At 34.9% G+C, this 17,765-nt stretch overlaps 2 protein-coding genes across 3 annotated transcripts; one reads left to right on the forward strand and one right to left on the reverse strand.

The window, feature by feature from the left end:
* Positions 1-214: 214 nt before the first annotated feature.
* Positions 215-7,530, reverse strand: LOC143470464 (sodium/hydrogen exchanger 9B2-like). The gene is made up of 14 exons (XM_076968621.1): positions 7,391-7,530; positions 6,668-6,860; positions 4,685-4,781; positions 4,337-4,486; positions 3,470-3,640; positions 3,159-3,301; positions 2,944-3,071; positions 2,537-2,712; positions 1,925-2,031; positions 1,717-1,850; positions 1,524-1,648; positions 1,309-1,445; positions 962-1,039; positions 215-799 (listed from the first exon to the last, which is right to left on the reverse strand). Exons 2-14 carry the CDS (start codon positions 6,824-6,826, stop codon positions 674-676), a joined length of 1,731 nt encoding a protein of 576 aa, XP_076824736.1. The 5' UTR covers positions 6,827-6,860; positions 7,391-7,530; the 3' UTR covers positions 215-673.
* Positions 7,531-8,179: 649 nt separating this feature from the next.
* On the forward strand, positions 8,180-9,816 carry LOC143456715 (uncharacterized). 2 transcript variants are annotated; one of them, XM_076955191.1, is made up of 2 exons: positions 8,180-8,899; positions 9,121-9,816. In XM_076955191.1, the coding sequence occupies exons 1-2, from the start codon at positions 8,239-8,241 to the stop codon at positions 9,321-9,323; spliced, it is 864 nt and encodes a 287-aa protein (XP_076811306.1). In that variant the 5' UTR covers positions 8,180-8,238; the 3' UTR covers positions 9,324-9,816. The 2 variants fall into 2 exon arrangements, with proteins under 2 accessions (XP_076811306.1, XP_076811305.1); XM_076955190.1 differs by having other exon boundaries at positions 9,118-9,812.
* Positions 9,817-17,765: the final 7,949 nt, after the last annotated feature.

The following is a 17,765-nucleotide window of genomic DNA, read 5'->3' on the forward strand; positions in this document are numbered from 1 at the left end:
CCCGCAGCTCCCATTACTTAGCTTTTAAGATGTAATGTTTTAGAAACCTATGCTGTGGATTGAAATCAAAAATCTTGCTTATATAGTCATATGTAGCAGCCAGCAACCATCTGATCAAATCGCCGCTTATAGGTATATATATTCTTTCACCTCATTTACCTGATCAATTACGTTTATTTTTGCCATTTACAACAACTCATCATAATTTGACAAACACGAATGCATAATTAATTGGGATGAACTACAACTACTTGTAGTTAATTTCAAAAAGTATGAAAATAAGCTTTTAACAGCAGCTATTTTTAGCATTGTCACTAATAATGGTTTTATGAAACAAAAGTTGAAAACAATTACTTGAAAACTTTCCAAGTCCATATCTAGCATAGAAAAGTTGAATGTAATAACAGCAAATATTTACATGTATCTTAAAAGATGTTTATGTCAAAATGTTTGTTAAAGATATGCCTAAATTTTGTAGTCAACATCCGCTATTCATATGATGATAAGTGCGCAGAAAGCATCAAGACCATCGATTATGATTTCATTGCCACGTTACTGTGAAAATAATAATATATACAAAACTGAGCGGTTTCAAACGGTGCGAAAACTCATGTCAAACATGGAAAAAAGAAGCATAATCGAATAAAAGAAATTTCAAAATGTAGTTTTTCTTTTATGGGGCAGCTTTTTCCTCATCGTCCTGTGGACTTCTTTTCAACAATTTCGGTCCCAATAAACCAATTGCAGCTGCTCCAGTCGGCGCAGTCAAAAGAATTGAAAGTACGGCTATTGTTAATACCTTGGAAAAGAAAACTTTTGATATAAAAGTTGAAAGCTGTAGTTAATCTTGGTATATGTCGTAAGTCTAAGCATATTAGACAAACATTGCATAAATCAGTTAATACATAATTATAAACCTTATAAAAATCATATTCGAGGAGAAAAACATAACAAAATTTACCTTTGTCCCGTAACCAATGACTTCTTCGGATGCCTCCTTTTCTGTTGCCATATCTAATGCAACTGCCCCAATAGCTGCCTGAAACAAAGGAGAGCAAATTGTTAGAAACAGCGAAGTGTTTCAACCGATGTCAGTTATTGGCTCCCTGGTTACTTGTTCAGTTACTTCTTCGAAACATGATGCTAGTTACAAGTTATACTTAGTTACTTGTTCTTTCATACTTATTCGCAGTTTACGTGGGTTATCTCTAACCTGTCAAAAGTCACTGGCTATATTTAATTTTGTTTATGTAAGGAAAGCTTTATATATTCTTCTTCTTTGTACAAAACAACACCAAAATGTCTTACTTGTACAGTTGCTTTTGGTACCCAGGCGACAGTCATAAAAACTTTTTCTTTCATGTTGAAGGCTGTCCAGTAAACAGCCAAGAACGCTGTTACACTCCTGAAGGCTAGGCCGGTAAAAATCAATGCAGTTCCCATGCCTACAGAGTAAAAGTTTAGAACATCCAAAAACTCTTTATTATAGACTAATGATAATAATAATAATAATAATTATTTACCAACTGTTTCTGGTTTTAGACTCTCAATCTTAACTGACGCTCCTATCAGTCCAAACAACAGCGGCTGAAAGATCACCCACAGGTTTGCAAAAGTTTTTGCTACAGGTTTTTTCTCCTTTCCCCACCTGCAGTAGCAAGACGTTCAGTGCTTATCTAACTTACACGGTGAGTTTACAACAAAACGAATTCTTACTTTACACCAGCTACAAACGACATAACGAGAGTAGCTAAGGCTCCAGCTCCGGCATAATGCACAACTTTGCTTCCAAAACCGCAGAACAGAGCCAGTCCAAGAAGCAGGCCAGTTCGATAACCATTACGTCCTTTCTGCACAAACGCAGTATAGCTGTAGGTAATAGCTAAATGTCATCAGGATAAATTAAAAAATTTACTAAACTTACCAAATTTGCAGGAGGAAAATACCACAAAAATATTCCCAAGATTACTCCGCCACCGATTCCAAATACTAGTTCCAACGGACCATGAATAATTTTTTCTACCAAGTCACCTGCAATAATGAAATTACAATCGAAATGTTTAATAAACCGTTGTCAACCAATCAGCAGACATGAATGCCAGCGGAGGGTAAATATAATTGCGTAAATATAAAACAATCTTTGGAATTAACATCACAAAAAAGTTGGTTTGTAGCTGGTAATTTCTTCAAACTATTTACCACATTTCACGCTACGTAACATGAAGAAATGTCATTTACCGACTGAGTTTCACACACAATGCCTGAATAGGGTTGACGCAGATGTCGCGATTCTCACGCAGTGAGAGTAATAGTGCCATAATACATGACAAGCTTGTCATATAGTTATTTAAACAGCTTAATCTGGCTTGATAATACCTTCTTGAATGCATTAAAATTTTTAACTATACATTTATGCCAATACGCGTTGGCTCAACACTGCGTGAACTCTAGAGTTCTAACACTGAGAATACGGCTAATTGGATTAACACAGTAAAACCAAAAGAAACAAGTGAGAAAGCCAAAAGTAAATTTTTACCGTCTGAGAAAATCATTCCTAAGACGACGTTGAACCCTGTGATCCCAATTACGTCATTCAAAGCTGCCCCTGCAATTAGAAATGTTGGAATTCCTCCTTCCACGCCAAAGCCCTTGTCTTGTAAATAAAGCAGAGACGGGACGACCACTGCAGGCGATACCGCGCATAATACAAACCTGCACCACAAGAAGTTGGATTACTGATTAAATTATAGAGCAGTTTATTTTATCATTTTTTCTAAATAATTAACGATGTCATCTAATTTAGAATGGTTTTACCAATTTATTGCTATTTAGCTTTTTGATTATTATTATTTTACCTTTATCTTAAAAGAAAATGAGATTTGAATAATTTTAACAATTTGATTTTCTTTGGTCACCATATTTTTATTTTGTGTGGATGCTTACCCAATCACAAAACCCCAGTCCCACGGAAAACCAATCATTATCGTTGAAAAAGCTGCCACCACGACACATTCTACTATTGAAGTGGAAACGGCGAAACCAAGAAGGACCCATTTTAGCTTGAACAATGCCTTAATTTAAAGAAATGGTCGGTTTATTTTCGTTGTAGAAAATAGAAATGCACTAGCGAAGGAATAAAACCTATCCTGAGCTCATACTTTGCCATCTAGACCGATTCCAGCTCTTGTTAAAATAACTGTGAGAGCTATTGTTCGTAACGATGAAGACCATTTTGGTTCGATGTATTTTGCCACATCAATGTAGGGAACGTTCCGAAGCACAAATCCCATTATTAACATTCCTAAATTATGTTCAATTTAAACATTAAGCCTAACGTGACCGTGTTCGAATTGTTGATGACAAACACAGTCGTTGAAAGACAAAGAAAAAGTGAAATGGTTTAAGTGTGAGAAAACAAATATAGTTGTACAGTTGCAGCCTTTTAACTTTTCAAACTTGTTCTACTTGCCTAGCAACGGCGGAAGGGGAGGGATTCCTGGTAATGGAATGTGACTAATAAGCCAACCAGCGGCTAAGCAAGATAATAGAAGAATGATGATTCCAAAAAGGTTTCCTCCAGGCAAAGCCTCGTCGGGAACAATGCTCCACGGTACCGCCCATGTCAAGAAAGCCAAGACCACTAAATCATAACAAAAGATAGATTTGCAAAATAATATTGTTCCCGCATGGCTATTGATGTTATTAACTGTAAGCTATCATGTTTTGCTATTATGAATATACGGTAACATTCTTTGCAGCAGTTTAAAAATAGCTGCAAATAGAATTCACATCACGAATCTGGAGCCATACGTTGTTAATTCAATATGACTTTAAAAGCAAACCTGAACGCCACTATACACGGCCGTGCAAAAAGTTATAACATGTCCAACAAAAGGTCTTTTAGGTAATGGGTTCTAGTAAAAGGTTAACTTGTCCTGATAATGCTATCGGTATGCTGGTTTTCTGAAAGGTTTAAGCCAAATCTTATATTGGACCTATACTGCTTTATTTGATCGTAGTGAATCATTGAAATCTTTTTGTCTACAGCAAGCTTTTGTGAAAAAAATTCAAGCAAGTCAAAGATAGTTTCGCGCACTTAAACTCAACCTTCAATGTGTTTGCAAAAATGAGCTTGAACATATATTAACAAAAGATCTACTCTTGGTAAAAATGCGTCGAATAAAACATCATCGAAACAGCATTAGCAGAAAAAGCTGTTGTTACAGAAAAGCTGTTGTTACGTTACTGCGGTAAATTTTTAAAAACTAACGCAGTAAAGTGAAAACAGATTTAGACAAAGCCAAAGGAACACTTTCACTTAAACATCTTTACTCACGTATGCAAACAAGCTTGGCAATACGACCGTGAGGTGGACACATGAGATACCAGGAGCACTTTTTGCAACATCCATCATCATCATCTGGCTGGTCATGATACTTCCACATACAGCATTGACAGACATACTCCAGTCGGGAGCACCAAGAACCTGATCGCGACGTTTTAAGGTCATTTATCATATCAACGTTTAAATAGTGATTATCTTATCAAACTTCTAAACTCAATTAGTGTATAAGCCTATCTTTTTTCTATTTTTTATTTTAATCGTATTGTTTCATATAAGCTGAAAGTAAATAATGCATATTCTCAAAACAATCAGTTTCTTTATGAAACTTGTGCGGGCGACCTTTTGTGCTGCTCGTTTGGCTGTTGCGTCCTTCTGAACGTGCTAACAACGACTTGGTGTCTTCTTTTTCTTCTCCTTTTTCGGAATAATCTGTCGACTGCAACAATAAAAAATAAAATTTATTCACTGAAAAGTATTTTATTGCATTTTATTGTCGCCTGATATAATTTGAAGCCCTCGGGGCAATAGAAATGATGATCGTTGCATTAAACAGACAAAAATTTTCGAACCATAATAAAAGCAATTAAAGCAATCCTTGATAAGCAAGGGTCAAACAAGGATAAAAAAGAGCAAGAACTTTGATTTTTTTTTTTACAAAAATCTTTTTGCTTTTTGATTTAGCGAGGTTTTCATATCTGGAAAAAAGCTTATATATAAAAACCTGACACGAGTCTTATAGGTTTGAAGAAAAAATATTATGATAAAAATAAATTTTAATAACATTACTTTCGCATATGGATATAGTGTATTATTAAAGTATTTTATTTTATTACCAAGTCGATGGCAGTTTGCTGTAGTTATATAGTTAAACAGCGTATGGCTTACATAGGTCGGGATAAATATTATCAATTCCATTTAAGCGTAGTACAAAACACTCCAAACATAAGATATTTTTCCCAAAACTTTCTAATAAATATTTATCAATAAAAATGTAGATTAGTCGTTTAGAGGTAAATAAACTTTCGTGGTAAACAGTCCGACAGCAAAAAGAGCTCGTTCTGCCTCAAGTGGTGTGAGTGGAATGCTGAGTAATGCATTGTAAAAGTGCTCCAATTTTCTTGGTTTTAGCCGGTATAGCTTCAAAGATTTTTGTTTTCTGTTTGATTATTGTGCAGATTCCTTCATTACATGACAGATGTGCGGACCTTGATAAGTGTGCAATTTTCGATACGAGCCTTTCAAATGGCTCATGACAACCAACCAATTGGTGACCAACTCGAGAAATTGTATCCTTTGTTCATCATATAGCATGTTTATGTTCATTCATATTCATATAGCATCGATAGATAAACCATTTACAGGGGCAAGCTGCAAAACAATGTTCTGCAAACTCTATTTCTTACTTCGTACAAACGACAAAACATATTTCTATTGACTACTTATAGCCGAAAACTATGCTTGCTTTTCAAGTGACGGAAAAGGCTACTAGTTGATTCAACTTTGCCACATAGCTTTTTAGAACAGTGGTGACACGTAGCTTGATCATCGATTTGGGCAAATTGTAGCCAAACGTTTTACTGGCTTTCTATATACGTACTATTTTGCGACTATGTAGTGTATGAACGTTATACAACTGCTTCTGAAATCTGGTTAAAACGATCAAGCAATCGACCGAACGTGAAAATGGTGCAGTTATATTGAACATGTTGAAAATTATTTGTCATGAATAGTGCAAGAAGTAGAATAATGACGATAAATAAAACATATATTTGCATCTTAATTTACAAATATTCCAAATTGTGCATTAAAAATAACAAATAACTAATGTTAAAAGCAAAATGTGTTTGCTATAATTATAATTTTCATGCAGTTTCAAGTGCAAAATGCCATAACAATGTTTTTAACCAGTACATTGTTTAAAAATTGGGTGATGTTTTTGTAGTGAACTGTTTGCAACTTTGAATATATTTTTGCAATGTAATCAATTGTCTTAAATTATAAAATATTATATACTTACTTGACTTGAAATTCAGGCAAACTTTTTATAAATCGTATTTTTATAGTTAAAAAGTTGAGTTTTTAAGTCTATTTAAAAAATTATATATTCAAAATGCAGTTATTTTAGTTTTTTTATTATCATGCAATAAATCATTTTATTGTAATAGTCAAAAACCCATAAAATATAAAAACATATTATGGTCACAAATTAATTTTATATACAAGCAACAAGCATTGAAACAAAGTTTTTATTGATAAACCTAAACTACATACAAATTAAATAACTTCGCAAACAGACTAAACATAGAAAAAAAGACTTCTTACAGAAAAATTGGTTTCTTTCATTGGTATCCCGTTGAAATCTTCGTGTCCGTTTAACGGAGCTCCATCTCCATTGAGTTGAAAGACTTCATCACTGTGGCTCGCTTGGATCACCACATCTTGACGACTTATCAAATTTGCATCAGTGATAACCGACACCATTTTACTTTGCTCACACAACTCAGCTAAAAGTCTTCTGCTATAAAATTATTTTTAAAACGTTTGGGAAAAAATAAAATTAAAAGTTATGTATAGTACAATCATTTACCCAGATGTACGTACTTATGCAGCTTGTTCCGCAGACTGTTTATTTTGATACAAACTAGACTGAAGTGCGTTCATTTGAGCTGGTATGATACTGAAGCGAATATATTGCACTTGTACTAATAATTAAATGAACTATAAACTATTTGTATTGGAAAGACATAATGATTTTATTTTCAAATTACATATCGCTAACCTGAATATGTTTTTAAGTGACAGAATTTATAAGATAAGATAAAGTAAAGTTAATAACGATGCGTTGTGACATTTTTATTCGAAGAAATATCTAAACCTCTAAGCGGATTTATTTTTATAAAAATTGTAAAATTATTTGCAGCCTATGATAAAGTTAGCAATTGTATGATTTCATCAACTTATATCTTAAACTATCTTTTCTAATATCAAGAAATTTCTAAAAACAAGTTTTTCTCAAAATACAGCACACTTAAGTACGCAACTTACTCAGCTGTAGAAAGATCGTGAAAAGTTGCTTTCTGTCGGAAATATAGATCTTCAGCACCAGTTTGCACAACCGTTCTGCACGGTGGCGACTTGATAAGAAGAATATTTATATTGCTCTCTTTTCCTCCTGCAACACGTGACCAATCTTTGCTCCTTGGAAACCTCCCACTGATTTGCGTCACATCGCATACAGAGAAGAGAATGTTAAATATGTTTAAGCGATATAATGATAATATGGTGGTACTTCGGCAATTGATTAATATTTTTCCAGGTTAAGTTACAAGAAATGTGAATAAGAACAAGTGCTTTGAAATCTTTGTTCCATCTCCAGAAATTGAACATTTGTATTAATATTCCAAATTTGCGTTGGTTTTCAAAAGACTTTTAATTTGTTTTATATGGTAAAGTCAATATAGATTTTATGTAGAAAACGACCTTCTTTTGAGTTCCTTATATGAAGTAAAATGACGATGCAGCAATAGTGTGCTTCGCTCATTTAGTTAATTATTGCACCAGCAGGTCTATTTGAACATGGCCCTCCTTCTATTAAAACTAGCCCATAATTAACACCTACTACACCATCACATCACCTAAAGCAGATGGGGTTTTGAAATATCTCGCTTTTGTTTTCTAAAATAAGATAGCATCCGGTACAATCATTGTTTGTATGCTTAATCCCATCCATCACTCTAAATCACGTGCTTGTTATGGCCACCAACTTTTTTGTTATTTCCGCTTTTTAAGCTTTTGCATCTTAGTATATACCTGGCATGTGATTATACCAAAGCTTATACGTGTAAGTGTATATACAGTACTTTCCTTAGTGCCGTTTAAGTGATTTGCAGAAAATGCCGGTTGGTAATTTGATCTATACTATATTTGATGGAAACATGCAGTACTCGTATCACTTCATAGGTAAAAATCTATATGAAGCAGCCAAATTATGTTCAAGCAACTATGTCAAAGGTAGTTTAGTTTATGACAACAAGAAAGCAATAAAGTTTGTTGTTGCCAATTTACCAACAAGGTCAAATTTTGAGTTTTGGCTTCCGTATGTCAAGATCAGAAGAAACTCGAAAAATTATGTTTGGCTCAAGCCCCCTTTTCAGCAACCCAACCAAGGGGTTCCCTGTTTTGGGTATACTTATTCCAGTCTTTACCGTTTTTCCCCTACCCGCTCAAGAAGACGATGTAATTACATAACTCCATTTGTTTGCCAGAGCACCAACTCTTCAAATTTATCTATCGGTACACCTTACCCAACAATGCCAGATATAACCCAAATGCAAACTACCTTGACGCCAAGATCAACCTCAAGCAATCTTTATCAACTTAACAATCTCGGCTTGATATTGGCAGCTGCTGGATTGCTTTGTTTTTTGCTTGTTCTGCTTCTCCTAGGAATTTTATGCAGATATAAGTGGAAGATAACCAGTCAAAAGCAAGCTCTTATAAACAACGAAAGCGCTCCAGCAAAGAGGTCATCACATTTGGATGAAAACACCACAGGTTTATAGACTTTTTCTGCCGTTGTGTGTTTTCTTATTAGTAAAGGCAAAAAAATGTTTTTATTTGATTTTCTATATACCGTTTTTGTATTAACTTTTTAAAATTGTTACCAACGCTTTGCGTATAGAATCAACATACGTAATACCGAAGGCAAGTTTTGAGCAAATGGTATGAATCTGGATCACTTAATTTTTTACATGCAATAAATATATTTTCAGTAGAGCCTACTAGAGCAGGCGGAAGCTACGTCCAGAATGTGTTTACATTGAAACCTAAGACGCGAGAACACGGCGAAGAAGGATATTATTCTATACGCACTAATCTTCAGTCAGAAGTGCCCAGAATAGATGAAGTGGTTTACAACGACGTCGCCCCCCAAATAAGACCTGCTGCCAAGAAAGCATTTTACATAAATTCAAATTAAAGTCCGCTGGGAATCGAAACATCTTTTCTTTTAAAAATATTTTTTCAAACTAAACAACATGCCTAACTGTTTGTACAGCGATTTGTTTAAAAAAGCTTTATCCACTTCTTACAAATCAAATAGAGAAGCTATTATTACGACCATGAGAGAAAACTTTGTGTAATTATAGTGTGAAATAAGTAAAGTTGTAAAATATAGCAAGCGTATATATACATGTATAGGCATTAGTTACATTGCGCTTTCCGATTGCTTTGTTGTTATTGTAATACTATTCATTTTAGAAGTTATTGCCAGAACCAGTGTTAAAAATGAACTCAAGTAAATAATCTTAATTTGTATTTGTTTAAGCCTAAATATTTTCCATGTTATCGAACATGTTTTTGTTTTCATGAGTCTTGTAGTATCACATGGTGTATGTGGTGTGATAAACCTTTTGAAACAACAAATATGACGTGCTGGTTTCCATGCACAACTATACTGTTGAAAGGTATAAATAAACGCCCTGTGTAAAACGGTAATATTTACTCATATTTCTGTCAACATATCTACTCCACGTCTCCACATCATCAACAGCTTATATGTGCCAATATTCTGTGATTTCTGTTGATCTTTTTCTCTGTTTTTCCAGACAGGGTGTCCACAAAGTCTGGGTGCATGGTTAAAAATAAGACGATCCTTACGATAAGTCCGTCCTTCTCGTCCACTTACCAACTCGATTCGTTTTTCTTTAGACGGATCCATCATTCAATCTGGAAAAAAATAAAGGAATTAATAAAATTCCCTATGTACCCAACCTTTATGAACACCCTGTAGTTTGTGTCTGATAAAGTATGGCAAGGAATCAATATTATACTTACTCATAAACACACTAAGTTTAATGCTTCTTGGCACTGACATTCTAGCTATCCCAAACAAGCACGGTTATGGTTCCGGAAAAAAGATACTGTAAAGTCCGTTTCATTATACTCGACATGTAACTTAACTTAGGCTATACAATGAAAAAAGTTTTCAACAAAAAGATATGAGAATATACAGGCTAGGTTATATTCTGACCGAAAACAAAGGGGGTTCATGTGAAAATGGTTGGAAAAATCCATTTTTTTATAATATTTTAAATGCCCTGTATCATTTGCGTAAACTATATAAGTCAGCTTAATACACAATTCACGAATACATAATTTTTGAAATGTTGACCACAAGTCTTAACAATTGTATAAAAAGCTACCTGTAGATGCAGTGACTGATTTACAATGTAGCAAAAGTAGCAATTACTACGGGCCCTGCGTTAAAGCCGTCTTCTTGTAACAAAAAAAATCTATGAAAAGAATATGGTATAACATTGACGCAGGAATTTCCAGCCAGGGGTTCGTGGAAGTTGTGGGGGAGGGGGAGGGATGAGGCCCGTAACGACTTTTAGTAAAAACCTTTGTCGAACGGTTTTCAGTTACTTTTGCCCATGTCTGGTTTGCATGAACAAAATATTGGTTTTAAAAGATCAGTTAAAATTTGACGTAAATAACTAAATCTATTGGGATCAATGAGATTATAATGACATCATAGCCTACTCTACAATCTACATTATTATTTTAGGTACAAAGGCAAAATGCACAGAGTGTTTACTTTTTTAGAACATATCTTATAGTACGGTACACCTTAAGAAATAAGCTCAAGCTGCCAAAATCTCGTGTTGAATAAGTAAAAGTTTACCCTAAACATGATACAACATAACTTATTCTGCTTTTTTATTAGATACATAAGTAAACACTGTTGAGCCACTATCAACTTTAAATATATCATTTTCGGTATCCTATTATATAGCAGAGTTTCCACCCTATTTAATCGGCGCTACACAAATTCAACGACACACAGTATTATATACTGTATTGTAGGCAATCAGCGTGCAGATAAAGCAGTAGCCTATGTCCAGTAGAAGCTTTAGGGTGAGGCGAGCGAGGCAGTCACCCTGGGCTCCCCCTGCAAGGGGCCACCCTATATCTGTATACACTCTATAGAAAAATAAACATTGCATACAAATATTATTACAAATATAGCTTGATGCTCAAAGGCTCACATGATTTAACACATCTTGTAAAGACGAAGAAGAAGTTTTGTTCTCTACTGACAAACCTCTGAGGAATACGGCGCTCGACAGCAACGAAGAAATGAAGGGTGTGAGATCTTGGGGGCCCAGAGAACAAAAGCAATAAATAAACAAATCTCAGGTAGTTTGATTTTTGAAAGAAAAGTAAAATTTTATGCATTTTAGACCATGTAAATTCCTACTTTTCCGGGAGAGCATGCCCCAGAACCCCTAGAATACATTTCTACGTCATCCGTCATTTTGAAGACTGCAAACGTAAGTCGCGCCGTTTAACTCATTAACACGTTGGTTTGTTTGCTTAGCGAGTACGTTATATACGCGCTAACCGTAGTCGGACAGATGAAGATGATAACGTGACACGCCCAATTTTCGCGATAATTAAGTTGCGAATGTCAAAATCCTAACTGTACCTATAGCATACTAAACATTCAAGTTCAAACCATCGGCATTGTATAAATTCGAGATTTTTGACGACGTCTGTTGTGTTATTTTCCAATATACTGGTTTATATAATTGAAAACAGCGGCATTTATCACTACATTTAATGAAGTATTCAAATTATTTTGGTCATATTATGGTCCCGCAGATTTTTTTTGCTACAGGTCCCTGCTCGGGCCCTATGTGTATGGTTGTGTTAGATTCGAGTTTTGTTAACGTTATCTATGCAGATGCATAGCTTATGATATTAAACAAACATATCGAATTTACGATAAACTTCTGAAACTTCATATAAGCTAGTCTTGTATACAGCACGTTATGTAGCCCAAGTTAAGTATGTAACTGTACAAACAGAATTTTTAAAGTCAAAAGGGAGTGAAAATTTCAGATTGAATTACATGCTGGTGTGTAATTTAGTTTTAGGTATAAAAAACAAAACGAAGAATGAGTTATAATAATTTATACCGTATCTTTAAAGTTTGCAACAAAAGTCCAAAACCATTAATAGACTAACACAATTCACATTAACGCAGTTAAAATTCTATACTTCTGGGCTACATATTACAGTTTATCCTGTACTAAATGCTATACCTAAACAAACCTAATAACTATTGAATATAAAAAGAATTAAAATAAAAGAATATTTTCTCATTAGCTGATCCGCATAACGTCAAGTAAAACCTGATAAACCGCGGCAAATAATAAGTTTTTATCAAGGGTCTAATATAGGCAAGTGTGTAAAACATTCCTTTTATGAGCTGTTGCATAAAGACAGCAAGGAGAAATTCAGATGAAACAAGTTATGTAGTGTTGAGCGAGACAATTTTCGGAAAAAACATGTTTTTCCATTACCTATATAGAATTGAAATGACGTCAACAAATAATATTTGGGTGTCTATTCTTCTGTCGTTAAGAAACATTAAATGGCTAAATCTTCACAAACGGGGCAACGTATCGTTTATACTTTGTTGTACTTTTACGAGCTATTTGTTTGAAAGTCTTGTATGAGTCATGACAAAATCCAATGCAAACACGATCGATAATGAAGAAGTTATAATAAATGAACTCGAATTGGGCTTATCGAACTGTATTCAATAAGTTAATATTTTCATCTTCAACATTTTTAAAGTAATAAATTACAAAGTGTCATATGTATACCTCACTATTCTTTTAATTTCACGATGGACATTTTAAAGCATGAAAAAACAAGTTTGTTGTTCAAATGACAAATAAAAATTAGTTACTTGTAAGTTACAACTCTCAAAAGTTTGCTCCTAAAAACAGTTAGTTTATTGGCTGAAGTAAAACATTTTGCGTTAGATGAGCATTTCGTTTACAAATTGAAAGATTGTAATGAGTTTTTGCAGACAATTTGTTTGTTTTGGAATTTTCTCTAACCTTATCGTACTTCGAGCAACTTGTTGGTCATGGGAGGACAATTTATCCTGTCCAAAAAATATTTGCGCAAAGGTGTACGTAATTAGTTTATTCGGAAAGTATGCCATATCAGTTTGTTTAATTGTTTGTCATAAAACAAATCTACTTTTTGAAAGCCGTTCAAATTAAAAATTAACGTTCCTTTACTCAGTTAGTAGGTTGGCGATGTTTAAAATGCAAGCTTTTGGATGCAATTCTGTTTTCTTGATAAATGTGAAAGAGCATTGCATGGAATGTAGTATAAAACAAAAAATGAGGGCTAATCATAATAACACTACTCAAATAATTGGAATTGCTTCATGCAAATCCAGATTGGCTTTTTGCAATGTTCTTAACATAATTAATATCCGCAGCTATATAGGCCTACTGCTAACTATATTTTATTCATTTAATAAGAAAGCATTTTTGGAAGTAAAGTAGGCTACAAATGATTCCATTCAATTAGAGCATTTCAAGTTACTACAACGGATTTTGTTACTTACTATATAGGTAACCTCGTATATATAGCCTATAGATTGGCTTCCAATTGAATAATTGAGTTGGATTATATCAATATCAGTTATAACGTCAATAACCCATCAAAGATAATCTCATCCAGTTCTGATCGTCAAATTATCTGTTTATTTTGCTAAATTTATATTACTCAAAGATAGTTTAAAATCCAGTTTTTGTATTCGTTTCGTGCGCGTATTTCACTCAAGCTTACAAAAAGATGAAACAAAAAAGAGTTAAAGCACTAAGGTACCATGCGGGAATTACAAAGTCTTTGCTAAATAACCTATTTACGAATTGATCGCAACAGTAGCGTTATACTGTAACACAGTCTCAAGTTAGTTATTCAGGAATATATTTAAAAATGGACCGAAGATTCTAAGTAGGCTAAAACTGCACAAAAATCCTATAAAGCATTACTCCAGACTGCCACCAAATGACAAAGTGTTTTTAACTACCTAAAAATATCTGCTTGAGCGCGTTATTAATATTTAGCTTCCCCCTTGCTGGAGCAATTCTTTACTAGTTTGACATTTAAATCGTTAAACGTAATAAACGGCCACGTCATATTTGATGTAAATTGAAAACTTGTTTTTCAAAACTCGATCCAGTTTATAATTTCGATTAGTCTCTCAATTAACAAATTGATTTAGTTTTTTTTTAATTAACTGTTGCATAAGGTCAAAGAAAAACTCAAATAAAATACCATAAAGCTTATGTGTTATTGTGCGAGGTTAATTTCATTTCCTTAAGTTAAGACCTGTTCTGTATAGGCCTATAGCGTATGACGTCTGCACAGGGAAGAACAGCCTAATTTGAGCGGTAGAGTAAGTTGCGTAATGTAGGCCTACCGACCTGCCTTTCTTCCAGAATAAAATGAATCCAGAGCGTCACCTGTGGGTGGCCGTTGATATTGCTGACTTGGAGTAACAATACGCTTTCTAGCAACTAACTCTGAACGATGTGAAAGCAGCTATTGAAAATCAAACTTATCTTATCCAAAAGTGGAATTCACTATCCTTAGCCTCTGGATAAAAATTATTATACTATACGATTACGAAACTTGTTTAATCTCGAATGCACCTTATTTTATTTCTTAAAAAAGATTATAAAGCAAAGTTTAATTAGTAGGCTTACTGCAAAAGACTTATCTCAAATTGTAAGCAGTCTTTGCAATTTACAAATTCGCTAAGCTTACTATTAACAACACCTAACTCAAAAGGTATTCAACAGCAAAAACGCTAGTACAAATGACATAACAATACATGGTGGAAAAAACCTGAGTTTGTACAGGACTTCAAACATCTAGGCTTTCTAACCGGTGACAAAGGTTTGAAGCCAGAGATCCTTGCATGAACTGTTCAAACAACCGAAGCACTGGCGAAGTTAAAACAAATATGGAAAGACAAAAGAATCACCATCAGCCACAAAGTTAGACTCATGCGCGCTTTAGTACTTCCTTTAATTTTGTATGCTTGCGAGACATGGACACTTACAGCAAAATAGCAGAAGAAAATTTAAGCCGTGGAAATGAGTTGCTATCGCAAGATCTTGGGCATTTCATACCCTTGAGCTCTTCACCAACGAATCCACGAACGAATCCTCACCGACGAATCCAACCATCATCCAACCTATAGGACCATATAGTGACCTAATGAACATAGTGAAAAAACGAAAACTGAAATGGTATGGACATACTACAAGATCTTATGGTATTGTCAAAATTGTTTTACAACGTACTGTATATAGGGGAAGAGAAGAAGAAGCAGTCATTTGCGGAGTTACAAATACGTGCACATGACCACTTAAAATGGAAGGTGTATGGAATGAATGAATTGAAGTGAACCGGTGGGTATCCTCGCCTGCCACTGGCTAGCTACAACCAAACAGATGTGGCCAACTCATACCAAAAAGGCTGTAAGCAGTTTTACGTTTATGAAGCGTTCTGTGGATGCAACTTATCTTTTGTGATACCAATTATAGTTGTAGCGAAAACCTAGGCGCTACACAACTTCCCCCTTGGTGAGGAGAAGGCGTCACCAATGATGTTGACTCTGTCGATTCCTGATGAAATGCATCACCCATTATGAGAGCGTCTTGGAGGGCCGCTAACATGCTTTGATGATCAGCGCCAGGAGAGAATGATCGAGACAAGAACAACAGACGGTTGTTATCAGCATCAGACTGCATGTACATCATGTCAGGGTCACCACTGTAGCGGAGTTGGTCTTCGCCTGCCGCTGGCTGCTTACAAACAAAAAGATGTGGCCGACTCACACATCAATAGTTGTAAGCAGTTGTGCATTTGTAAAGTGATCTGTCGAAGTAACTTATCTTTTGTGGTAGGCTACCAATTATTATAGCTGTAGCGACAAGCGGGGCGCTACAGAAGTTATGCACGAAGCAGGTCAGTCTGGGTTACTCTGGTTTCGTTTAATTTTAATATGAACGGATTCTGGGTTTGTTGGCCGTGCTTCCATGGTTGTAACACCACTGTAATTAACGAATTGCACGATTTAAGCTGTCAGGACTTTGCCGCCTTTTCCCGTTCGTTGATTGTCTGTGAGCGTACTTCTTGTTTGAATATTCTACATTGAGGTTGGCACAATACTTTTCGCTCTCCACAGTCAATGGCGAAAAATGAACAATAAAATATAAATAATTATCGAGGTGCCTCGGTGGTTCTAGTTAGAACTAAAGAACCAAGAAGAAGAAGAAGAAGAAGAAGAAAACTCAAAACATTAACTCCTAAACTGATGTTTAGCTGAAGATCAACGTTAAATTCTACTGCATCAGGAATCAGCGCTTCAAATATGCTCAGTATACTTCAGGTCATCAAATAATCTATCCTGGTACACAACGTTTCTCGCGAGTTGAAGTGAACAGATCTTTACGTCGCATTTGCGCGTTCGTCACATTGGCGACTTGGGAGCGGAGTAGTATTGCCCCTGATGAGTGGTCAGCAAAGATTGAAACGCAATGGAGAGTGAAGATAACGAATAATGGAATGACATGTGTGAAACATGGTAAATTACTTTTTGAAATGCACCTAAGATGAACGTGTTCCCTACATGGAGGGGAGACCGGGGTTAGTTGGAAAAAATTTTAGGAAAATTTAAACCACCAAAATTCAGAATGATCTTCGAAACCTTTATCAGGTCTGGCATAATGACTACGATCATCTACAACTTATTACAAAAGACTGACCAGAAATTGTTACAGGTTTACGCACAAACTTTAATTTTTCACATCTCAGTCACGTGTTTCAACTAACCCCGAAGCCGGGGCTTGTTGTAAAACCGCACGGGGTTAGTTGAACATACATCGATTTGTGATATACAGTATTCAAAAGTGTCTGTTCTTTGAATGTCAATCAATCTATTGTGGATTTTAGCCCGACTAGTCAACAGGGAAGACAAATTTCTGCTGACAGCGTTTCGTTGATCCGCGTAGATCCACGTTGAGTTTTGCGTTTATACTCGCGCATACTTTTAATTATAAAGTGTAGCTATTTATCGATCTGTATCAAATAACAAGTTCCAACTTAACTGTACGAGGCTGTATAAGTAAAAAATATGAATTCCATCAAGCATTAATAAAAGAAATTTTTACTCATATGATTTTACATATTCCAACTCCATTCAAATTTTTCCAACTAACCCCGTATACACATGGGAGAGAAAACTTACTTTTTATGTAGCCACTAAACCAGGTAATTTAATTGCCTCTGTCCTTTCTGGTACCATGGCATCTACGGTCAATATAGACTAATGAACTTTCACTTATCTCTCTAGAGCACTATGTTACACTATATTTACCAACAAGCTCGAATTTTAGTTCAAAGTGTAAAAAACAGAAAAACGTGTACCACTCTTATGCTTCTGCTCTGAGACCAATAAAATTAATATGGCGAATAGTTAACATAGTTGTCAATCACTAAGGGGCAGTAAAGATTTACAAAGATGTTCGGGGAG

This window comes from Clavelina lepadiformis, chromosome 1 (genome assembly GCF_947623445.1).
Source record: "Clavelina lepadiformis chromosome 1, kaClaLepa1.1, whole genome shotgun sequence".
In the NCBI taxonomy this organism is placed as follows: Eukaryota; Metazoa; Chordata; class Ascidiacea; order Aplousobranchia; family Clavelinidae; genus Clavelina; species Clavelina lepadiformis.

Excerpts from the sequence above, each read along its gene's own strand:
- LOC143470464 (XM_076968621.1), bottom strand. The coding sequence starts at position 6,826 with ATGGTGTCGGTTATCACTGATGCAAATTTGATAAGTCGTCAAGATGTG. Across the intron at positions 3,302-3,469 it reads TCCCCTTCCGCCGTTGCTAG|GAATGTTAATAATGGGATTT; the intron begins GCAAGTAGAACA and ends AACATAATTTAG. Across the intron at positions 1,040-1,308 it reads TACCAAAAGCAACTGTACAA|GCAGCTATTGGGGCAGTTGC; the intron begins GTAAGACATTTT and ends CCTTTGTTTCAG.
- LOC143456715 (XM_076955190.1), top strand. The coding sequence starts at position 8,239 with ATGCCGGTTGGTAATTTGATCTATACTATATTTGATGGAAACATGCAG. Across the intron at positions 8,900-9,117 it reads TTTGGATGAAAACACCACAG|TAGAGCCTACTAGAGCAGGC; the intron begins GTTTATAGACTT and ends ATATATTTTCAG.